At 45.1% G+C, this 25723-nt stretch overlaps 1 protein-coding gene across 1 annotated transcript in view; it reads left to right on the top strand.

Annotated features, from left to right (window-relative positions):
* The first annotated feature begins 403 nt into the window (after positions 1–403).
* The window catches only part of CFAP97 (cilia and flagella associated protein 97), a 93106-nt gene continuing 67786 nt past the window's right edge, over positions 404–25723 (top strand). The window contains exons 1-3 of the mRNA XM_082245727.1: positions 404–560; positions 17948–18764; positions 21761–21832. Of these exons, the coding sequence (XP_082101853.1) occupies positions 17969–18764; positions 21761–21832 (868 nt within the window). The 5' untranslated portion in view covers positions 404–560; positions 17948–17968. The remainder of the gene's footprint in view (positions 561–17947; positions 18765–21760; positions 21833–25723) is intronic.

Raw genomic sequence — 25723 nt, 5'->3', positions numbered from 1 at the left:
CCAGCCAGCTTTGTTAGACAAGGTTGAATTATTTGACCGCATTATGATGGCGATAGACCAATTGTTCTCTAACCTAGAGTTAACATAGGCAATGTGAACCTGGAGTTAATGTTGGCACAGTGCACTTCTACCTCAGCACATTGGTCCTCAGGTTGGCACACAGGCTTCTCTTCCAGGGTTTGTAGTCACACTCTCACATATAGAACGTGCACATGAAGCCGAACTACAAACTACAATGCCAAACAACGGCCCATACAAAGTCATTTCTTTCCTGAAAAACAGAAATGACATACACACAGCGCGCGCACACTTCTCCAAATTGCCCTCACCAAATATGGCTGCTAAAGAATAAACTCCGCCCTTAGTATCGGAAGTGACGTGCTGTGGATACGGGGGCGGGCGGTGTGTTCTGGGCTGAGTGGAGCTATGTTGTGAGAAAGCTGCGGAAAGAGGGAGCAGAGAGGGATCCTCTGGTGTGTGAGGGGAGCTGTACTGACCTCCGTTCTATTCCCATTATTATCAGCATTGCTGCCATCTGCACGGAGCCCATCCACACACAGGTAAGGGGGGGACTGGCCCCGACCTCTGTCCTCCTCATCCCTCTACCCACGTGATTTTGGGTAAGACTCTGCTGCTAGGAGATGGGCAGATTATACTCTGTATATAAATATATATATATATATAGACGTGTGATAGTGACAGGCCGTGGATAGAGGAGCCCCGCCCCTCCTTCGTCTCCATGGTTTCCTGATGCCTTCCCTGCAGTGCTGGATGACAGGAGGAGCCCAGCCCTCTGTGTGCTCACCTTATCTCCTCTACACAGTGGGGACACCTCCAGTGTTGGGGGTCACAGCTTCTCATCCTAGAAGAGAAGGGGCAGAGTGGCCATAGGAACCAGTCAGACTTTCCTGCTCCTCTTAGGGCCCATGTCAAATGAGTGTTTCTGCTACTGATGACAAAGAGAAACCACTGATAGAATTGCTCCTTTGCTGGCTCTAAATGCTGTAGAAATTCACTCACTTTACTTGGAAGCAAGGAGCGACATTTCACTCATCCAGTGAGGGAGCCACTCCATAGGGAACGGTAAGTGGTTTGTTACCGGTGAGTTTTAGAGGATTGCTGGTCTGACATGGCCTTCCCTCTCCTGGAGTTATACAATGGACTCTTATTACTATGGGACATGTGCTGTTTTTATCTTTTCACTTTTATGTATGGAGCCCAGTATGTAGATCTCCACTGGATGTACGGTTGTCGCTCTATGTCCTTTAAGTGCCGGTTCACATTTATGCGATCACAGAGATCGCATGTAATTCCGAGCGCACTGCTCCTAAAATTACATGCGATGTCTGTGCAGTGCAAATTTTAGCCATACAGTTTGTATGGCTAAATTCGCACCGCAATCGCTCTAAACGCGCACAGGACCCTTTTTTTAATCCGCAGCAGAATCGCATCGCATGGTAGTTCACACTAGTGCGATCCGATTCTGTGCGAACTTGCAGATCGCACTGCGATCTCAACTGGGGGTGTCGTTAACCACTTAAGCCCCGGAAGATTTTACCCCCTTCCTGACCAGGGCCTATTTTGCGATTCGGCACTGCGTTACTTTAACGGATAATTGCGCGGCCGTGTGACGCTGTACCCAAACGAAATTGACGTCCTTTTTTTTCCCACAAACGGAGCTTTCTTTTGGTGGTATTTGATCACCTGTGGGATTTTTAAAACCGGAGAGCGTCAATTTTGCAAAAATAACAATATTTTTCACATTTTTTTTTATATGAAATTCCCCCAAAAAAATGTAAAAATCAAAATTTTTTAAAATTTTCGGCCAATTTGTTTTATGCTACATATGTTTGGTAAAAAAATTACAAAAAGCGTATTTTTATTGGTTTGCGCAAAAGTTATCGCATTTACTAACAAAGGGAAAGGTTATTGTCATTTTTTTTTTTTTTTTTAATGCGGTACTGCGACATTGCGGCGGACAGATCGGACCCTTGACTGACATTTTTTACGCTTTTGGGGTTACCAGTGACATTTCTACAGTAATCAGTGCTATACATATGCACTGTTACTGTAAAATTACAACGGCAGTGAAGGGGTTAACTTTTTTGAGAGGGAGGGGTTATGTGTGTCCTAGGGGCGTGATTCTAACTGTGATTGGCTGTGGCTTGAGGTGTAGGAACAGTGATCAACAATCCTACATAGTAGAACCATATGATCAGTGTTTCTACACAGGGGAGAATGACAGGCTGCTTGTTTACATCAGCCGCCTGCCTTTCTCCTTCTGCACCGACGATCGCCGAGTGACCGGCGGACATCAGGTCCGCCGGTCACATGCGCGGGGGGGGTCCGTGACCGCGCGGGAGCGCACCTCCGGCGGCGCGCGCTCGCTCCCCAGAGCCCTCACAGGCTAGCGATGTAGTACTACGTCGCTCTGCCTGTGAGGGGCTGACTGCCGCAGTAAATATACTGTGAGCAGTCGGCAAGTGGTTAAGCGCCGGTTCACATTTATGCGATCACAGAGATCGCATGTAATTCGGAGCGCACTGCTCCTAAAATTACATGCGATGTCTGTGCAGTGCAAATTTTAGCCATACAGTTTGTATGGCTGAATTCGCACCGCAATCGCACTAAACACGCACAGGACCCTTTTTTTTATCCGCAGCAGAATCTGATCGCATGGTGGTTTACACTAGTGCGATCCGATTCTTTGTGAACTTGCATATCGCACTGCGATATGCGATCTCAACTGGGGGTGTCATTCACTTTTAATTGACACCCCCTGTGTATTGCATATGGCAGTGTGAACTGCTAGGGATGCGATGCGGGAACACGCTGTATAGTCGCAGCGTTCCCACATCGCATAAATGTGAACCGGGACTAAAACTGCTTCTGGACTGGAAGGATTTTCCCCCTTAATGACCAGGCCATTTTTTGCGATACAGCACTGCGTTACTTTAACTGACAATTGCACAGTCGTGTGACGCTGTGCCCAAATAAAATTGATGTCCTTTCCCCCCCCTCCCCCACAAATAGAGCTTTCTTTTGGTGGTTTTTTATTTTTTGCACTATAAACAAAAAAAAAGAGTGACAATTCTGTAAAAAAAAAAAAATAATTCTTCACTTTTTGCTATATAACATGTGAATAATAATAAAAAAATAAATAAATAAAACGTTTTCATAATTTTAGGCCAATTGGTGTTCTGCTACATATTTTTGGTAAAAAAAAAAATCCCAATAAGTGTATATTGATTGGTTTGCGCAAAAGTTAACGCATCTACAAACTAGGGGAAAGATTTGTCATTTTTATTTATTTTTTACTAGCATTGGCAGCGATCAGCGTTTTTTTTTTTTTGCGTGACTGCGACATTGCAGCGGACAGATCGGACCCCTAACTGACATTTTTGACACTTTTGGGGGGACCAGTAACATTACTACAGTAATCAGTGCTAAAAATATGCACTGTTGCTGTACTGTGACACTGGCAGGGAAGGGGTTAACCCAGGGGCAATCAAAGGGTTAAATGTGAGCCTAGGGGATGTTTTCTAACTGTGAGGGGGGTGGGCTTGTGAAACCAACACAGAGACCTGTGTTCCTAAATAGGAGGATCACAGGAGCTCTGCATTGATTCCAGAGAACAACGATCTGCTGTGTTTACAACAGCAGGCCGCCGCTTTCTCTTCACAGGAAGCGATCACTGGTGCCCGACGCGCACCCACTCGCTAGCGGGGAAGCCGATCCAAGGGACCGGTGTCCGCGATTGCCGCTGGGCACCTGCGATAGCTCCTTGTGAAGAGAGCATGGCAGTCTGCTGTTGTAAACACAGTAGACCGCTCTCTCTGGAATCAATGCAGAGCGCCTGTGTTCCTCCTATTTAGGAACACAGTTCTCTGTGTTGATTTCACAAGCCCATCCCCCTACAGTTAGAAAACACTCCCTAGGCTCACATTTAACTCTCTGATCGCCCCTGTCTGCCGCAATGTCGCAGCCCCACTAAAAATCGCTGATCGCCGCCATTACTAGTAAAATAAAATAAATAAAATAAAATAAATAAATAAATAAAAAAATATTTCCCCTAGTTTGTAGACGTGATAATTTTTGCGCAAACCAATCAAAATACACCTGTTGGGTTTTGTTTTTTTGTTTTTACCAAAAATATGTAGCAGAATACAAATTGGCCTAAAATGATGAAAAAATTTGCTTTTGAACTTTTTTTTTTTTTTTTCGGAATGTTGTATAGCAGAATGTGAAAAAAAAAAAATATATATATATTTTTTTTTTTTTCAGAATTGTCACTTTTTTTTTTGTTTATAGCACAAAAAATAAACATCGCACGGGTGATAAAATACCACTAAAAGAAAGATCTATTTGTGGGAAAAAAAAGGACATCAATTTTATTTGGGTATAGTATCACACGACCGTGCAATTTTCCGTTAAAGTAACACAGTGCCGAATCGCAAAAAATGGCCTGGTCATTAAGGGGTAAAATCTTCCCCTCCAGAAGTGGTTAAAACATTTTTCTAGGTGGCACTGATGTGGAGGCACTAATATGCTGCACTGATGTGGAGACACTAATATGGGGCACTGATAAGCAGTACTGTTGGGCACTAATGCAATGATGGGCAGCACTGATGAGCAGGCACTGAAAGGCAGCACTGATTGGTGTCACTTGCTGGGCATTGCTGAGGCTGCACTGTAATGCTGTGCTCTGATTATCTGTACAGGTCTCGCCCTGCGAGGAGATGCCACTGATCTGGCTCTCCACATTTACACCTAATCCCCTGTGATTGGACACAGCCAATCGCATATGTAATGAGTCGCGGCATTGGCTCTTTAACGAGATAGGGGTCATGTCGTGTCATATTGGTCTTGCTTCATAACAACATCAATACCAGTTCTAAAATCAGATGGGCATGGATGGTGAGCTGATTCGGTGGTTCAACGGTGACTAGACTTGCCCCCCAGGCCTAAGGCTGCCAGCCCTCCACTGTAGAAGAGACATGTCCCCCATGATCAGGGTGAGTAGCTGATCTTACAATTAGTCACACCATGGGAGTATGGCACACAGCACGTCACAGTCCATTTATTTCATCACCCAAGAAGTCCCTGATCCTTTGGCAAAATCATCTTGCTCCAAAACCCAGGCTGCTGCTGCAGGGGAATTAAGGCGGTATTAAAGCAGAGCTCCACCCAAAAGAGGAAGCTCTGCTTGTTTGCTCCCCCCCCCCTCACCTTCAGGGGGGGAGCGGGTATCTGTTTACCGAAAAGCTTCACTGCCGGTTTCTCTTACAAGGGATGGCAGCGGCAGCAGCACCCGAGAGCCAAAAGGAAAATTGGCTGGGGTGCCGACATCACTGGATTCCTGGACAGGTAATTGCCCTAATATTGAAAGTCAACAGCTACAGTATTTGTAATCATTTTTAAGAGAGGGGGGCAGAACTTCTCTTTAAACCCAAAAGCAAACATTTCCTATATCGCAGCTTACCAATTCTTAGATGAGATGGCTGCATTCTTTTTTTTTTTTTTTTTTTTTTTCTTTAGGCTTTCTTTACCTTCATCTGGTGATCCGGCCAGTAAGGCCTCAATTACACTTTCTGTTTGAAGCGACAGCTGCGTTACGATCGCTCATCAGACAGCAAAAGATAGGCGGTGATGAGATGCTATAATCTCCTAAATACTAGGCAACTGCATGCGGTTCTGGGGAGGTTGCAGTGTGGCCCCATTGGCTTGAATGGACCACTCTCGGTGGGCAGTATCATGCACCATGTACGACAAGGGGTATAATTCCATCTGCGGCAATGAAGCAATGCATGTCAGCTGCAGCATTTGTACACCTCTCAGGAGCAATCAATTACAAGTGTAAATGAGCCCTATGTCTGTTACTTTTCAGGAGAACAAGCTGTCCTGCAGATGTAGCACTTAGAGCAGACCTGTGCAAATTGCGGTCCCAGGGACACATCCGGCCCTCGATTCCTCCACTGACCGCATGCCCCTCTAAGCCTGACAACTTCCTTGCCAAAAATATTTGCGGGCTTTCATACAGTGTTGCTACTCAGGTGATGACATAGTTGCTTTGCACCCTTCATTTCCACCAAATATACACAAAGCACATCTCACTTGCCTCGTGGCTGCTTGCTGTCCCAGAGACATATTCACAAGACATGGTCAGTGTCTGTGTTATCACAGCTCCCTTCCTGGAAGTGCTGATACCTCTAACTCCACATCCATTCATAGGTACCCAACAGGGTTCCCCCTCACCTAACAATGGCAGAGTTCCCCTGCATCAGAGAGGGGTCCTAAACTGACACCACTCCCTTTTTCTAAAGCTCCCTATCAGGTGTGCATCAGACTGCGTATCTAATGCCTCGTACACACGCATCGATTATTGGCCGGGAATTTTCGGCCAACGTCCGATCGGCCGATTTTCGGCTTGTTAGTATGATGCTTTCGACAACCGACTCCGACTTTTCAGCCAAATAAAATCTGGTGTGCAGGCTATAAAATTTTTGTTGGCCGTCAACACAACGGCCGATTTTCCTTCAGTCAGTACAGATTTCGGCAGACAAAAATCTGATGAGCAAGACTATGCATGCTCAGAGAAGAAAAAACACACGGAAAGTAAACCAGCACATGACATCACTTCTGAAGTAGATTTTTGTTGGCCGAGAAAATTCGTGTGCAGTCTAGGCACATTCCAACCAACAAAACACAACTCTGGACAAAAGTCGGACAATCGGTCGGCCAATAATCGATGCGTGTGTACGAGGCATTACTAAGGCAGATTGCACTGATTTATATCTGATTTCTTTGAGAAACTCTAGGGCTGACAGTCGGCCAGCTTCAATGACAGGCAACTTTGTGATCTACCCTGAGTCAGCTTCAGGCACAAGAATTGGTAATCCCAGTTCCCACAGAGGAAAGGTTCAAAAGTGTTTACTCAAACCTATTCGTAGTCTAAAACCGAATGGAAAAATTCATCCTATTCTGGACCTAAAATGGGATAAGTAGATATCTGTGTGTCCCCATATTTCATATGGCGGTAATGAGATCTGTCATCTCTTCTCTCAGACCAAGGGAATTTCTGGCACCAGTGGATGTCCAAAATGCCTATTGTCATATTCCCATCCTTCCTGCACACCAACACTTTCTGTGCTTTGCTGTGGGAGACCAACACTTTTGTCTCAGTGCATCAAGGTCCTGGAATACCTGGACGACCTTCTGTTGCCATAGTTCGGTCTTCCAGCATCCATAAGACATTTAGTTCTTTCAAACTTTAGGATGGCTGATCAATTTCAGTAAGTCTGTCCTCTAGTCTTCCCATCGCCAGCGGTATTATGGCTGATCTTGTTCATGTGCCAGGCAAATATTTTCTTTCCATGGAAAAATAATGCTTCTCCGAGGGCCAACTGTCAGAATCTCAGGTCAACCAGGCGTCCCTTAACATTCTTTTTGCCTGAGGGTTCTGGCCCTCCTTTGGAGCTGTTCCTTTTGCTCAGTCTCACTCAAGACCTTTGCAACTCAACATCCTCTCAATGTGGGTCAAGCCAATCCATTCTCGTAATGATTAAGCACAAGATGTATGTGTGAAACGCGTCTACGAGACTTCATGCTGGTGTCTTTGGTGTCATCACTTGCAACTTTTTGGAAATAAAGGTATTTGAAACCTATTGGAATCCCTGGATGTGCAGCTAATTCTTTTCCTACAATCCATTCTCTTGGTTGCTCACTACTGCTGTCCAGTGAGGTGCAAATATCCCTTGAATGGTGGATCTCTAACTCTATCTTAGAAACTGCAAATTGTTACTCCTCACCTCCCAGGAAGGCGGTAATGATGGATGAAAGCCTGAATGGTGGGGTCTACTATTCCCAAATGTCCAGGGAACCTGGCCCCCACAGGAGCAGATGCTGCCGATCAACGATCTGGAACTGAGAGCCATAAGATAGCCTCTCCTATATGGTCACCCAGTCAGGGTGCATTCGGGTACACCATAGCTGTGGCCACATAAACCATCAAGGGGGTACTAGAAGTTAGGTAGCCATGAGCAAAGCAAGCCTGGTTCTTTTCCAGGGCGTACAGACATATTCTAACTCACACCACTATCTACATACTGGGAGTGGAAAATTTGAAGTGGACTTCCTAAGTCACCAATGTCTGTCTCACCACCCCAAGGTCCAATGTATTGTAAAAAATGGGAAACGCCAGATGTGGACATCGCTTTTTATTGAAACTGGAGGAGATGAACAGGTTCGTAGCCCGGTCTAGGGGCTTTTGCGGTGGATGACTGGTGATTCCTTGGTCCCAGTTCATACTGGTGTATGCATTCCCTCCAGTGACGTGGATGCCGGTGACCCTCATTGTTCCATATTGACTAAAGGGGACTTGGTACACAGACTCCTGGCAATCGAACCTTAACATCTGCCAGACAGCCCAGACCTCCTGTCAGAGGGTCCATTGTTCCACCCTGCTTCTCATTCACTGGCTTTAATGGAACGGCTATTAAAACCCAGATCCTGAAGAATAGGGACATTGCTGTTTGTTGTTCCCACCTTTTTCCAGGTGAGAAAATCTAGCTCTCGCAGGAACTATTTTGGTAAGTATACTTTGGTGCAAAAATAGGCACCAATTCTCCAGTCTGGCCAGGACCAGCATCTAGATGTTGGTATTCTAAAGGGACAGGTTTGTGCCCTATCCTTTCTTGTTCCAGAATCCTTTTGGCTTCATACTCTTCTGTGGGGACCTTTTTATACAAGAAGTTGTCTGTTAACCGCTTGCCGACTGCTCACAGTATATTTACTGCGGCAGTCAGCCCCTCACAGGCAGAGCGACGTAGGTCTATGTCGCTAGCCTGTGAGGCTCTGGGGAGCGAACCACCACCCCCCCCCCCCGCGCGTGTCACTCGGCGATCGTCAGTGGAGAGGGAGAAAGGCAGGCGGCTGATGTAAACAAGCCGCCTGTCATTCTCCCCGGTGTAGGAATCGTGATTATACGGTTCTACTATGTAGGACCGTTGATCACTGTTCCAACCCCTGAAGCCACAGCCAATCACAGTTAGAAACACGCCCCTAGGGACACACATAACCCCTCCCTCTCAAAGTTAACCCCTTCACTGCCAGTGTATTTTTACAGTAACAGTGCATATGTATAGCACTGATAACTGTAGAAATGTCACTGGTAACCCAAAAAGTGTCAAAAATGTCAGTCAAGGGTCCGATCTGTCTGCCGCAATGTCGCAGTACCGCAAAAAAAATAGCAGATCACCGCCATTACGCGTTAAAAAAAAAATGACAATCTTTCCCTTTTGTTAGTAAACGCGATAACTTTTGCGCAAACCAATCAAAATATGCTTTTTGTGATTTTTTTTTTTTTTTTTTTTTTTTTTTTTTTTACCAAACATATGTAGCATAAAACAAATTGGCCGAAAATGTTAAAAAATTTTGATTTTTTACATTTTTATTTGGGGGAATTTTATAAAAAAATGTGAAAAATACTGTTATTTTTGCAAAATTTTCGCTCTTTTTTTTGATTATAGCGCATGATCAAAAAATCGCACAGGTGATCAAATGCCGCCAAAAGAAAGCTCTGTTTGTGGGAAAAAAAGGACGTCAAATTCGTTTAGGTACAGCGTCGTACGACCGCGCAATGGTCCGTTAAAGTCACGCAGTGCCGAATCGCAAAATACCCCCTGGTCAGGAAGGGGGTAAAATCTTACGGGGCTTAAGTGGTTAATTCCCCACTCTGACCTGAATGGGCTCATTGGCTCTACATTTGGTACTTTCAGTACTTCAAAAACCTCCTTTTGAACCAATCGGGATATCCTATTGGTGGATCTCACAGGTAAGTTGGTCATTACTTCCGTTAGGTGTGTATCCAAGTTTACAGCTCTTTCTTGCAAGGAGCCTTTTCTTGTTTTACATAGGGACAAGGTGCTTCTCAGACCCAGACACTCTTTTCTCCTCAAGGTTCACCTCAGTAAGGATACTGTGCACAGACTGCTGGCTACCAGGGCTTACACCCTCAAGGAATGGATTCCTTCCATCCCTTTTAGGGCCCATTCCACCAGATGTTTTGTTGTTTCTTGGGTTTTTCAGTTTCAAGCATCCACTTTGCAGGTTGCAAGGCTGCCACCTGTTCTTCTGTTTTTTACTTTTTCAAAGCTTTACCAGGTGGATGTTCAGGCCTCTGCTGATGCAAGCTTCAGCCGCAAAGTGCTTAAAGTGGTTCTAAAGCCTAAACAATTTCCTTACATTAAGGTTAAAAATGTTTAGGCATCAGTCCCCCCCCCCCCCCCTCCTTTACTTGAGCCCTTCATTTGATCCAGTGCTGTGCACGTCTGCAGCTCTTCTCTCCCCTCACTTCCATATCTCACTGGCTTTGCTGCAACATTCATTGGCTCCCGCTGCTGTCAATCAAATCCAGTGACTCAGGAGTGGGGGGTGGGGTTGAACCCCCCCTGCTTTCTGTGTCAATGGACGCAGCAGCGAGACTCGGGAGCTCGCTCGCACAAGTGCCCCCAAGAGAAGCAGCTTCTCATGGGGGCACTGGACACAGAGGAGGGGCCAGCAGTGCCGTCAGGGGACTCGAGAAGAGGAGGTTCAGGGCTGCTCTGTGCAGTTCCATTTATAAGGGGAAAAAATACATTTCCTTTAACTCTTTAATATCACTCTTAAGCTGTCATCTTGAGTGTTTAGGGTTCCTTGACCTTTTCGCTTACAAACCACTTATCTGCCGTTTAGTACATTTTTGCTACTCTGTAGTTTATTGCTCGGGGAAGCCCAATGGTCTATGGAAATATTGACTCTGTTCTCGGTTTCTCCTTTATGCTTGCTACAAAACTGGAGTCCATGGGGTTATATTAGGGTGCACTGGGGGCTTTCCCAGCAAAGCTTTGGCCAGTGTCCGACCCCCCCCCCCCCCCAAAAGGTACCAGTTTATACTCTGACTTGCTATCCTGTACTGTAGTCCAAGAAATTGTAGTCAAACTTCCTATTTTTTTAAATGCACTTTAACATTTTCACTATACTGTATTGAATAATTCACTTCAGAGTTAATCTAATGATCATTACTGATCTGAACTACTACAGCAGAGTGCATAATCTACAGCACCCAGTCTGCGCAAAGCCTGCAAAGATAACCAGGAAAGATTTATGTATCAAGCTGGGTATACACTTTCAGTTTTTTTGTTTTTGTTCAACCAGCGGGTCGAACAGAAAAAAAAAAACATACAGATCCCCGCATTAATACAATAATGGGGTTGACTTACTAAAGGCAAATATACTGTGCAAGTGCAGTTGCTCCCGAGCTTAGAAAATGAGGTAAAGCTTTACTTTGCAAAGAACACCCAATAAAATGCAAGGAAAATAAGAAACAGCATTTTTGCTTGCACACGAGTGAATGATAGAAGTCAGCAGCTGCACCCTTCGATTGTGGTGGTCAAGCTGGTAAATACAAAGGGCCTCAGTTGCAGGCCCCTGCATGTCCACAGGGCTGCACAATAGAATTTGCACCTATTCACACTGCGCTGCATTGTTAAAATGCATCAGTGTAGGCTTTTTAATTTTCAACAAATTTTTGAGTTTCAAAAAAAAAAAAAAGAAACAGACATGAAGGGTGCATGACACGTAGGTCAGCTTAAAAAAAAGAAATAAATTGCACAACCACAAGTTATGAACATAGTCGAGGAACAATTCAGCGTTCAATACGGTAATCCGTCTACAGGGAGCGGGACCTCGCACCACACCCGTCCCAGCCCCAGCTCCCAATCTCTCAAAGTGGTCGGGAAGACCAGGGCCAGAGCAAAGCGCGACCAGTCAAGACCGGAGGAAGCCGAGCTCACCTGCCATATATAAAGATTCAAGTATAACATCACATGAGGTCACCGACTTTAAACTGTCGGGGCAAAAAAAGGGGGAAGAGGAAAGGGGGACACGGGTGAACAAAGTACACAGTCACAACTAAGTAGAGGCATACTGAGATGTCCAGGGTTCCCACAATTTAGCACACAGGTCCGATCTGTTTTCGGAGGAAGCAAACTTCAGCTCATATGTAGCATGGGTGCGAATGATTTGGATAGTTTCATCTACTTGAAGGGAGTCTAATGTTTTCCAATGATGCAGGATCGTTAAACGGGCCGCCAGCAAAATGTGGACTAGAGCCGTCGGGGATTGGTGGTGCACTTTCTCTATCCCCATAGAGCATAGTGCCATAGCTGAGGATAGGGGAAGAGGGATTCCCAGTGTTTGGTTAGTAAGTGCAGAGATATCTTTCCAGTAAGAGGTCAATTTCGAGCATTCCCAGAACATATGAATCAACGATCCAGTGAGTCCGCACCCCCTCCAGCAGAGAGGGGACATCTGTGGATTTAATCTAGCTATTCTTGTTGGGGTGAGATACCATCTGAGATTTAGTTTGTGTGTCATTTCCCATAGGTTTGAGGATTTAGTGGCCTTAAACGTTATGGAGAGAGCTTTCTGCCACTCCGATGGGAGAAAGGGCTTCCTAAAGTCTCTCTCCCATTGGACATAGGGGAGAGACTTAGAGAAGGTGGTTTTAAGATTGAGAAGATTGTAGATTAGAGATATACCGCTTGGCACAGGAGAAGAAGTGAGGTATCGGGCTACCTGCCAAGGAATCGTCAGTGTGGTGTGGTGAATTTGGAGATATTTATAGTGCTCCATAGTGGAAAAGCCGTATTCTATTTGGAGGGATCGGAATGTTTTCGTCGCCGGGTCAATCGTAAGATCATCAATTAGTAGAACACCTTTTTGTTTCCACAATGATATATTGAGACCAGGGATAGCGATATTAGTGTAGGCTTTTTAAACGTATGTGCTGGAGCGCATTGCTATGCGCTACAGCATGTCAGGACAATGCAGTGCAAAAATATCCTATGATTCTGGACGTAAGGCAAATATCTTGTCCATGCTTTGGGCAATTCTTCTCAATGCAGTTTGTGTAAACAAAAGATATTGAATGTGGTTGGCACAATGTGCAGGTAAAAATAAGCAAGCTTTCTTTTTTTCCCTTTTTTTTTTTTTCTTTTCTTTTTCTTTCCCATTTGTAGTTGGTGCCAGGACCAACTGAGGCTTTTGTTTACCCTGTGCCCAACACTCAGGTGGCCACACATGGGAGCCTGGCTGGTCACGTGTGGCATGCAGGGCATGTGTTGGACCTAGAGGTGCACGGAGTGGCAGTTGTGGTGCCGAAACCAAAAATTCAGGATGCACTATAACTAGGTCTGTGCATCTTCACTGGTCTCACGATTAGATTCGATTACGATTATCATGTCAACAATTCCATTCAATTCCACGATGCATCACGATTACTATAAAAGAGCACCGAACTAGTGCAATACCATAAAACATTTATTTGAAAATTGTTAAAAACCACGTCCTACATTATACTCACAAGAGTATGCTATATAAAAGAGTAAGACCAAAGGATTCCTTTGACTATCCAGAGACCACAGGACCATATTCCTTAATTAGGACAAGCGAACTTGAAGGTGTCCATATAGATGGGGCTAACGCGTTTCGAGGGAGAACCCTCTTCCTCAGAGCCATCTGATATATGTGACTATAATGTATGATGTGGTTTTAACAATTTTCCAATAAATGTTTTACGGTATTGAACTAGGTCGTTCGCCATTCTCTTGTCTTTTTATGCTTTCAGTTTGTGTGGATACCCATCATCCTGAAAGGGCAGCAAGACTTCAGATGCCAACAATTTAGCCACCGTCTCTTTGGTTTTTACGCAACATTTGAGCGAAGGAGACATTTACTTGTCTTTTTTGCATCACGATTACTGCCTGTGATTTTCATTAAAAAAATTCAAACTATCAGATGAACTCCATTTTTTTTAATTTTATCGGCTCTAAAAAAACAAAACAAAAGGACACTCCCTGCATTTAGCAAAGTCTGAACACAACAGACAACCACAGTATTTTTTTAGAACAGTTAATACGAAATGGAACAGCCCCCTTTACATACAGTGGGTACGGAAAGTATTCAGACCCCCTTAAATTTTTCACTCTTTGTTATATTGCAGCCATTTGCTAAAATCATTTAAGTTCATTCTTCTTCCTCATAAATGTACACATAGCACCCCATACTGACAGAAAAACACAGAATTGTTGACATTGTTGCAGATTTATTAAAAAAGTAAAAGAAAAAGAAAAACTGAAATATCACATGGTCCTAAGTATTCAGACCCTTTGCTGTGACACTCATATATTTAACTCAGGTGCTTTCCATTTTTTCTGATCATCCTTGAGATGGTTCTACACCTTCATTTGAGTTCAGCTGTGTTTGATTATACTGATTGGACTTGATTAGGAAAGCCACACACCTGTCTATATAAGACCTTCCAGATCACAATGCATGTCAGAGCAAATGAGAATCATGAGGTCAAAGAAACTGCCTGAAGAGCTCAGAGACAGAATTGTGGCAAGGCACAGATCTGGCCAAGCTTACAAAAAGATTTCTGCTGCACTTAAGGTTCCTAAGAGCACAGTGGCCTCCATAATCCTCAAATGGAAGACGTTTGGGACGACCAGAACTCTTCCTAGAGCTGGCCGTCCGGCCAAACTGAGCTATCGGGGGAGAAGAGCCTTGGTGAGAGAGGTAAAGAAGTACCCAAAGATCACTGTGGCTGAGCTCCAGAGATGCAGTCAGGAGATGGGAGAAAGTTGTAGAAAGTCAACCATCACTGCAGCCCTCCACCAGTCGGGGCTTTATGGCAGAGTGGCCCGACGGAAGCCTCTCCTCAGTGTAAGACACATGAAAGCCCGCATGGAGTTTGCTAAAAAAACACCTGAAGGACTCCAAGATGGTGAGAAATAAGATTCTCTGGTCTGATGAGACTAAAATAGAACTTTTTGGCCTTAATTCTAAGTGGTATGTGTGGAGAAAACCAGGCACTGCTCATCACCTGTCCAATACAGTCCCAACAGTGAAGCATGGTGGTGGCAGCATCATGCTGTGGGGGTGTTTTTCAGCTGCAGGGACAGGACGACTGGTTGCAATCGAGGGAAAGATGAATGCGGCCAAGTTCAGGGATATCCTGGACAAAAACCTTCTCCAGAGTGCTCTGGACCTCAGACTGGGCCAAAGGTTTACCTTCCAACAAGACAATGACCCTAAGCACACAGCTAAAATAACGAAGGAGTGGCTTCACAACAACTCCGTGACTGTTCTTGAATGGCCCAGCCAGAGCCCTGACTTAAACCCAATTGAGCATCTCTGGAGAGACCTAAAAATGGCTGTCCACCAACGTTTACCATCCAACCTGACAGAACTGGAGAGGATCTGCAAGGAGGAATGGCAGAGGATCCCCAAATCCAGGTGTGAAAGACTTGTTGCATCTTTCCCAAAAAGACTCCTGGCTGTATTAGATCAAAAGGGGGCTTCTACTAAATACTGAGCAAAGGGTCTGAATACTTAGGACCATGTGATATTTCAGTTTTTTTCTTTTTTAATAAATCTGCAACAATGTCAACAATTCTGTGTTTTTCTGTCAGTATGGGGTGCTATGTGTACATTCATGAGGAAGAAGAATGAACTTAAATGATTTTAGCAAATGGCTGCAATATAACAAAGAGTGAAAAATTTAAGGGGGTCTGAATACTTTCCGTACCCACTGTAGCACAGCCCCCCCATTGACATTAGACAGCCAATTTACAATATATAGCAGCCCCCCGCACTCCCTTGACAGCCCTGCAGTGCACTCTAAAGTTAAAACAAATTAGTGTCAGTGACTCAATTTCAGTTCCTACATCTCCGACCTTTTAATCGCAGTCAGTCTGGTGCACTCCGGCCCGGCGGGGAGGAGAAGATCGGCTGGCCAGAGGGCATGTGACTGTAATGGCGATGAAAAGATCGGAGATAAGGTAATCAGGCATCAGTTTACATTAACCTTTACACACTGTAGGAACGGAAGGGTCCCTGAAACTGAGTCACTGACTTTTTTTTAACTTTAGAGTGCACTGCAGGGCTGTCCTGGGAGAGGCGGGGGGAGCCGGGATGATGTCATCCATACATCGATGCGGACGTTACTCAGCATCGTATTCGAATCGTTCAAGGCTGCATCGTGATGCTACGATTAATTTCAACACCCCTAGCTATAACCAAAAATGACAGTTTTTAAAACAAAAATATATACCTTATTTATCGGCGTATAACACACACTTACACTTTTTCCTCCTAAAAATGAAGGAAAAAGTAGCTGTGTGTGTTATACGCCAATATAAAAAAAAAATGTCCAGAAAGCAGCGCCGAGAAGTAGAAGGGGGCGGGCAGCGCCGAGGAGAAGGAAGGACGCGCTGTCCTCGGAAGTCCCGCCTCCTATGCCAACGTCAATCATAGGCGCCGGGACTTCCGATGAGAGAGCGTCCTTCCTTCTCCTTGGCGCCACCCGCCCCCTTCTACCTCTCGGCGCTGCTTTCTGGACATTTTTAAAAGTGATGTGTATAGGGGCGCTGGTGAGGCTGCAACTATGGGCGCTGGCGAGGCTGCATGTATGGGCACTGGCGCTGGGGAGGCTGCAATTATGGGCACTGGCGCTGGCGAGGCTGCAATTATGGGCACCGGCGAGGCTGCAATTATGGGCACTGGCGCTGGCGAGGCTGCATGTATGGGCACTGGCGCTGGCGAGGCTACAATTATGGGCACTAGCGCTGGCGAGGCTGCATGTATGGGCACTGGCGCTGGCGAGGCTGCATGTATGGGCACTGGCGCTGGCGAGGCTACAATTATGGGCACTGCGCTGTCGAGGCTGCAATTATGGGCATTTGTGCTGGCGAGGCTGCAATTATGGGCATTGGTGCTGGCGAGGCTGCAATTATGGGCACTGGCGCTGGCGAGGCTGCATGTATGGACACTGGCGCTGGCGAGGCTGCATGTATTGGCACTGCGCTGGCGAGGCTGCATGTATTGGCACTGCGCTGGCGAGGCTGCAATTATGGGCATTGGTGCTGGCGAGGCTGCATGTATGGGCACTGGCGAGGCTGCATGTATGGGCACTGGCGAGGCTGCATGTATGGACACTGGCACTGGCGTGGCTGCATGTATGGGCACTGGCAAGGCTGCATGTATGGGCACTGCACTCGCGAGGCTGCATTTAAGGACACTGCGCTGATAAGGCTGCATTCGTGGGCACTGGTAAGACTACATTTAATTTAAAAAAAAATGTGCTGAGTTCAAAGCTGTTTATTTTAAATTTCAGCTTTTTTCCTAAAATTTCTGCCCTAAAATTTAGGTGCGTGTTATACGCCGATAAATACGGTATTTTTATATACAATCGTATAATTGACTTTTTAATTAATATCATGCATTTAAATGAATATGAATTCGTCGGCCATTGTCAGCACCTTTAGCACAAGAAAAGCTCAAGAAAAATGCATCCCCATAAATTCTATGTATGTCTTTACACTGGTCCGTTGCGCTTCTTGTGTGGTGTTAAAAACCTTTCTTGCTACATTTTTGGTCGGTTAAAAAAAAAAAAAGCACATCCTTGTTGAAATGCATTGAAATCGGAGCAAGAACACATCAATAATGCACCCGCGTTACATTTTTAGGCACCATTGTCGGCACCTTTTTCACTATCAGCAAAATGCCGAAAACACCATTTTCGCGTGATCTGTTTCTGCCGTCGAAATTTCGTTGCATCTCTAGTTGAGACCCAAGGCCTTGCTTCCTACCCAGGTAACCACTCAGAAAGTTAGAAAGCCTTTCATAGCTGCATTAAAATGTAAAAAGTATGTCTAAATTTTTTCTCTACATAATTATATTTTTTCTTCTTTTTAAATATGTACATAAACCGCAATAAAAATCTGCCAGAGGGTCTTATTTTACTACACACTATTAAGCAATAAGATTTTTTTTTTGGATGCAGTTCAACTTTAATTGGATTATTAAACTGCATTTGTAAAATTGTATGTTTACTTTTTATCTTCAGGTTCTAGCATAATTTCATATCATGGAGCGATATGCCAATCTTTCTGATGAAGGAGAAGTGGATCATTCCTTTTTTGATAGTGATGATGATGATGATGAAAAGGGGAAAAAAGTTGTGACCAGCTCAAACACTAGCAAGTATGAGTACAAACAAAAAAATAAGGAATCTGGATCAGAGGAAAGGGAAGATGATGCAGGACAAGGAACAAGCAAGATGGAAAGTGAGGAGGCGTCGATGGAATCTGTTGATCGAAGTTCTCCAGAACTTAAGTCGTCTCCAGTTTCAATGAGACCCAGAAGTGCGGCAAAGTCAGGCCGAGATTCTGTACAGAGCTTTAAAATAGAAGCAACTATTCCAACAGGAATCCCCCAGATCAGACGAGAGTTTGAAGATAATTATTACCCTGATGAAGATGATAGCAGTGAAGATGAAAGCCGGAATTCCAGGCCCAAAACTGCAAAGCAAAGCAATATTGGAAAGAAAAATGTGACGAAGTACAGCAGGGATTTTCCTTCTTCCATTTCCAGCTCAGATACGGAGTTTTCTGATGCTACTTCAGATGACCAAACATCAAAGTCTTATCAGTCATTAAGAGACAAAGTGCCCTCATCTCTGCGGTCCCCTGAACGCAAGGCATCAAGACCACCTGTCAGAGATCTGAGAGACTATGCTGACGAGTCGGAGGACACAGTCACAGATGTCACCCCTCTTTCCACACCAGACATCAGCCCCATATCATCCTTTGACATAGCAGCCACCAGTGAAGCTCTAAGGAATAAAGTTAAGCGACAAGAGAATGTGAGCCAGGAGATATACGGTAATTCTTCCTGTTCTGGTTTACCTTGCTTGTCTTTAAACATAATTCTTACCCTCTCTCCTCTTTGGGGGGGGCTGAGGCGAGGTTAATTACCAATGGTATTTGTATTATGCAGCATGAGGGGGTTAATGTATTGCCACTGCTGCTCACTGATGCATTAGTGACAGTTAATTAACCTCTTTGTGCTGCATTAGTGCAACCAGTGTTAATTGACCCTGGTACCACTAATGCAGCACAAAGGGGTTAATTAACTGCCACTGGTCGGTCACTAATGCATCAGCGACCAGCAGTGGCAATACATTAACCCCCTCATGCTGCATAATACAAATACCATTGGCAATGAAATTAACCACGTGCCAACCCGTCACAGTACATATACTGGCAGCTACAGGTGTACGTTGCTGTCTGATTCTGGCGTATGCCCCCGTTCTATCTATTTTAAAATAATTTGGGGGAAAAAAGTTGTTTTCGGCCAAGGGCATCCTGAATTTTCGGTTTCTGTTTCGGCCCAGAATTTTCATTTCGGTGCATCCCTAGTTGTAAAGGTAAAGCTCTTTTTCCCTCTCCTGGCTCTCATAGGCTTGCCTGAGTGCAGGATGAACCATTGGCTCCTACTGCTCTCAGTCAAAACCTGGGAGCAGAGGGCAGGGCCAAGCCGGGCTGTGTGTCTGAATAAAGGCTAATTACTTGGCAACCCTGCACAAGTGCCCCCATTGGAAGTAGCTGCTCTGTGCAAACCCACTGCACAGAGCAGATAAGTATAACATGTTTTTTTTTTTTTGTTTAATAAAATAAAAAAGTGAACCTTTTAATATGACTTTAAAGTGTATTTACACAATATTAGGTACTTTCCCTATCACACTATGCACATCACACCCAGACATTTTTTTGTCAGATTCAGGCACACTGCTTGAGCTGCCCAAGCTGATTACCATTTCTGGGTCATTTTGCATTACGCTGCTGTCTGTACTGCAGAAGCAGGAGCTTCTTTTGGGCTACAAGCTTCGTGCGTTGGGTTATGTCACGATTTATTGCACAATAATCACTGAAAATAACAGGCACCGGAACATGCGTTTTGTGACTGCATTGCGTTTTGAGATAGCTGGCAGAATTTCTGTGATTCTGCCTGAGATCCTAAAAGGCCAAATATGAACAGAGGCTAAAGGGCAGCTTCAGTTTACTTCATATAACCTTTTATAAGCTGCTCCAAGCAATAGAATGATCCCAACAATATTGTTGGGATCCACCCAGCTGATTGATTAGACAGTTGGCTCAGTTGCGAACCGAAGTTAGCTGTGCCTGCCTCCTTAGCCCAGCCCTCCAGTAAGCGTGGTGCCGAAACCAAAAATTCAGGATGCACTATAACTAGGGCTGCGCATCTTCACTGGTCTCACGATTAGATTCGATTACAATTATCATGTCAACAATTCCATTCAATTCCACGATGCATCACGATTACTATAAAAGAGCACCGAACTAGTGCAATACCATAAAACATTTATTTGAAAATTGTTAAAAACCACGTCCTACATTATACTCACAAGAGTATGCTATATAAAAGAGTAAAAAGAGTAAGACCAAAGGATTCCTTTGACTATCCAGAGACCGCAGGACCATATTCCTTAATTAGGACAAGCGAACTTGAAGGTGTCCATATAGATGGGGCTAACGCGTTTCGAGGGAGAACCCTCTTCCTCAGAGCCATCTGATATATGTGACTATAATGTATGATGTGGTTTTAACAATTTTCCAATAAATGTTTTACGGTATTGAACTAGGTCGTTCGCCATTCTCTTGTCTTTTTATGCTTTCAGTTTGTGTGGATACCCATCATCCTGAAAGGGCAGCAAAACTTCAGATGCCAACAATTTAGCCACCGTCTCTTTGGTTTTTACGCAACATTTGAGCGAAGGAGACATTTACTTGTCTTTTTTGCATCACGATTACTGCCTGTGATTTTCATTAAAACAATTCAAACTATCAGATGAACTCCATTTCACAAGTTAGCTGTGCCTGCCTCCTTAGCCCAGCCCTCCAGTAAGCGTTGCGGGTGTGGGGGGGGGGGGGGGGCAGTCACTGCTTTTTGCTCTGGAAAGACTAAGAACAGAGCAATCAGCGGTTATGTGATCGCTCAATTCTCAGCATTAGAGCTGGTGGGGGACAGCTGCAGCATCACAGCAATGCTGCAACATAGAGATGAGTATGTATGTTTAATAATTTTAGTAACCCTATACATCTTTTAAGTGCATAGTTGGCACAGAAAGTGCCAGATTTTTCTCCGTCTGCAATAATTTATTTGTGGTCACAGCATAAGGTGTTTATGTAGTGATTCTGAAACTTGTGACCTGTTGCTCCATTCACTGTAATCCCCTTTCGTTTACCCTTTCAGCAATTCTGCAATGGAAACCCCCCTATTTTCTTGCACACATGTGCAACCCTGCTCATTCACACATCATAGCTTTGATTACCTCTATTTTGAAAAGGTTACCACAGGAGCGCTGATTTCAAAACCACACTCTTGCAATATTTTCTACTCCAAGCTAGTGAGATTACTTGTATTGCTTTAGCATCTCTGCAATGCCAGTAATGTAAAAAAAGGTTCTAAGGGTTTTCATTCCTCAGCACCTTCAGAAGACTCTCTGCTGGCTTATGATGGCAACCTGTTCTCATACAAATGTTAGCTAGAGCTAGACAACTTGAATTTTCCAAAGGGGAAGTCACAATCGCAGCCTGCAAATAGGGCTACTCATGTAGGCAGCCTTTTGAAGGGAGAGAGGCTTGGCTAAACCTGATATAGGAAGAAAAGCTTCTCAAATTTTAATTCACAATTACCCCATGGTTTCTAGAGCATACCAGCACATGTGTATCACCATCATAAGCTGTGTCAGTGATAATTGGATGGCTTGTAAATAGAGGGATTGTTGTGTGCAAGAATGAGGAAAAAGCATTGGTCTTAGATGTGTTGTACTATTTTAAATCGCCTGTGTTGTCCACAGAACCTGATTTTGAAAGCAAGTCTGACCCAAAGGCTTTCCAGGAGGCGATGGACCTGAACCAACTTCTCAAAGGTAATGGCTTCTTCTGGGATTTAGTAATATTCTTCTATAAGGGACTGCTGAGTGTTTTTTATCACCCACCCCTCCTGGTACAGTAATGTCTGATGTTCCCTGATCAGTTAAAGCAAACCTTGCAACTAAAAAGTTAGATGGTGTGCTTGCCTTCTCACCCACGGTGCTTCTCTTGCAATCTCATTGTGTGGCCCCGTGTCACCTTACACTCCCTGAGACTGAATCGTTTTTTTTCCCTACGTTGGAATCACCATTGAGGTATTTGTAAATTGCTATCATGTCCCCTCTCAAGTGTCTCTTCTCGAGCGAGAACAAATTTAGTGCCTAGTCGTTCCTCGTTATTGAGGTCCTCCAGTCCCCTTATTAATTTCGTTACCATTCTTTTTTTTTTTTTTCTTTAATCCAGTTGTTTTAGAAATATAGGAGTTACTATTCCTCTGAAGATGCTGGCTTTTTCCCCCTTATCCTTTCTGTGCTATGGTTAAACAAACATTTTCATCTTTTGGCACAAGTTTTTTTTTTTTTTTCTTTTTTTCTTTGAGGGAACATATAGTAGATTTTTTTTTTTTTTTTTCATCAAATGTTTGAATACGTGACAAAAAAGAATAGAGCAGCTATGCCAATTTGCTCACCAAGCTTTCAGTTTTGCCACATATACGTACGTTTGTAAGAAATCTTTCATTGGAAACACTGCTCTTACAATTGTTCATTGGAAACACTGCTCTTACAATTGTGACATTCCTCTGTAAGGTTATGGCAGGACACAGTAGCACTCAGGGCCACTTGGAAATACTTAGGAAAATGACCTACTCCTATATTACTATTAGGTAAACTTGGAATAGTATTTCTTATTTGACCACAGTGTATTTTAAGCAGTTTAAAGAGAAAGTAAACCCTCCTCTTACACTTGTACCTATAGGTAAGCCGTGACCGTCGGCTCCCGCGCGCGTGTGCGGGAGTGACGTCACCGCGGCTCCGGCCATTCAGATGGTCGGATGCCGCGATCCCGGAAGACGGGTGACTGGACATGTCGCCCGTCATACAGCTAAGCGGGTGTATATGCGATGCATACTAGCTCATTATGTGTTTCTCTTTCAGGGTGAAAAAGAAAAAAAAAAAAGGGTTTACAACCTCTTTAATTATTACACTTTTAAAAAGTACGAGAGAGAGATTTTTTTTTTCCCCCTTTTAAAGAAGTAAAGCTTATGGAAAGGCTTACCTATAAGTACTGTGAATACCTCTTAGACATGCACCGTTTAGGAGATATTTATTTTGCATGCAACCAGTGACATCACTGGCGCATGCTCTCTGAAGGAAAGGCTGCCCATGCATGCATACTAGCTCATTATGCCTTTTTGTCTTTCATGTTTTTATTTATTTATTTTCTCTTACATCCTCCGACAGTCGCCGCCCACTCATACAGTCTTCACCAATGGATATTGACTTCCTCTCCACAGGAGTAGCTAGGCATAAGACTTGTTAAAAACAAAAGCATTTAACATAGACACCCATGGGGGCTGTCCCACTGGTCAATACCCCCCTGCAGTAGCCATCCCAACTCAGTTTGTCTTCTGCCTAGCGTTAGGTGTAGATAGGCTTTCCTGTGCTGGGGCTACAGTCTCAGCCTTCTAATCTTTTCTTATGATCTTTGTTTGCAAGAATGTCAGTTTTTTTTCTTTGCTTTACTAGCGGTTTATTTTGTCAGCTTGGGTGTGGGCGGTATGTCTGGCTTCACTGTGGGCTTTTTTTAACAGCTTGCTATGTAGTGGTTTTGGCGCCATCCGGCACCATCTTGTGTGTGGCAGAACGATCGTTCCGAGCACATGTCGGCGGCCATCTTGCCGAAGCCTCCCATTACTTCCTATGGGCAGCCATTTTCCCTTAGCCTTGCAGCATATAGTTCAGCCTCTGGTGACCTCACTTCCTTTTCCTCTGGTGCAGCGATCGGTGTGGTAACACTCTGTGGGGCTCTGCAGACTGTACTTTCCATATTTACTCTGTTTTTATCCCTTCTGGCTCAGTTTTGTCCCTTTTGGGGGTCTGTGTGCACAGTACATATAGCGGTGGGCTGCGTGATCCGCAGCGCTCTTAAAGGGCCAGTACCTTTCACATTGTGCTTTTTCTGCAATGGAATCTCAGGACAGCAAGTTCCCCCCAGCCTTGGTGGGGGACCCCAGTTCTGCTGAACCCCCCATTCTACCTAATTTGGCCGCTGTGGTGGCGACTTTAGTGTCCAAAATGGAGGTGCTGATGGCTGAACGGGCTGCTAGAAAAAGGCCTAGGATATCTTTCTCTTCTGATTCAGATGGTGACGTGGCTGCTGCGGGTGGCGTGCCCTTTTCAGGGTCTCGCCCTTTTTAGGACCCGCTGCGGTCTGAGGGGGAGGCAGAGGTGGAGGGGGTAGATGATTCTCCCCCGGGGTCGCCTGAAGAACACGCAGCTATGGATGCGTTGATTTCTTCTGTAAAAGACGCACTACATTTGGAGGATGAGCCCAATCCTCCGGGCATTGTGTCCTCTTTTGGTACACATAGGACCGCAAGTCGGCGCAGGTTTTTTCCTGCCCTGCTGAGTTTCATCACACGGTGAATGATTGATCAATGGCGCAGTTTGAAACGCCCCTTCACGGTGCCTAAACGGCTCTACCCCTTTGCGCCTTCTACGGATTTGCGCTGGTGTGTGGCTCCCCAGGTGGATCACACTGTGGCCATGTTGAACAAGGCTACTTTGGTTCCCACTGAGGATACCCCGGTGTTCCGGGATCCTACGGACAGGAGGTTGGAGTCTCTTACCCGCCATGCCTACATGGTGGCGGGTTCCGTGCTCAAACCTGTTTTCGCTTCTGTCATAGTGGCTCAGGTGGTGGCGGATTGGACTAAGGTGCTTAGACGCACACTAGTGTCTGAGTCTGCCCCACCTGCTACGCTTGACATGGTGGACCAAATTCATCAAGGGGTCATTTATTTGTGCGATGCAGCCTTGAATAAGGCCCCTTTGGCTGCGCGCCTGTCTAGTGTCGCGGTACTTAACCGTCGACTGATCTAGTTGAAGAGCTGGTCGGCTGACCAGCCGTCACGGAAAACGGTGGCTGGTTTTCCCCATGCAGGGTCTCGCCTTTTTGGCGAGGCTTTAGATACTTTGGTGAAAGGAGTCACTGAGGGCAAAAGCACTCTGCTGCCCCAGAATCCGAAGAACAAGCCTTTTCGCGGCAAGCGGGGTCCCGCCTTTAGACCCAATCAGGGGTCCTTTCGTGCCTTCAAGACACAAAACACGGGCAAGCCCTTCAAGTGCCAAGGTGGCCAGAAAAAGCCCTATGCGGGCAAGCAAAAGTCCGGCCATGCTGGTGCGGCGGCTCAATCCGCCTCTGCCTGAAGGGACGCCCTCACCCGTTTCAGGGATGGGGGGACGTTTGCGCGGTTTCCTCCAACCTTGGCTGCTCTGAATTCCGGACAGGTGGATTCAGGAAATCATTCGATCAGGATACAAGATCGAATTCCTTTCGCGGACGGCGGACAGATTGTTTCCCTCAAATCTTCATTTGACCCCAGGGCGGTTACAGGACCTGCATCAATCGGTGCAGGATCTCCTTGCCCAGGGGATGATTGTCCCGGTGCCTCATTGGGACAGGTTTCAGGGGTTTTACTTGAATCTGTTCAATGTGCCCAGAAAGGAGGGCAAGGTACATCCGATCCTGGACTTGAAAGCTCTGAACCGCTTTGTGCGAGTTCGAAAGTTCCGTATGGAATCCCTCCGCTCGGTGGTGGCCTCCCTGAGTCCAGGGGAATTCCTGGCCTCTATCGCTCTAAAGGATGCGTACCTGCACATCCCCATTTTCGAGGGTCATCAGAGGTACTTCCGATTCGCCATAGTGGAGGACCACTATCAGTTCGT

Source organism: Pelophylax lessonae (genome assembly GCF_965119305.1).
Source record: "Pelophylax lessonae genome assembly, chromosome: 1".
NCBI lineage: Eukaryota > Metazoa > Chordata > Amphibia > Anura > Ranidae > Pelophylax > Pelophylax lessonae.
This window is presented reverse-complemented; position numbering and strand designations above follow the sequence as displayed.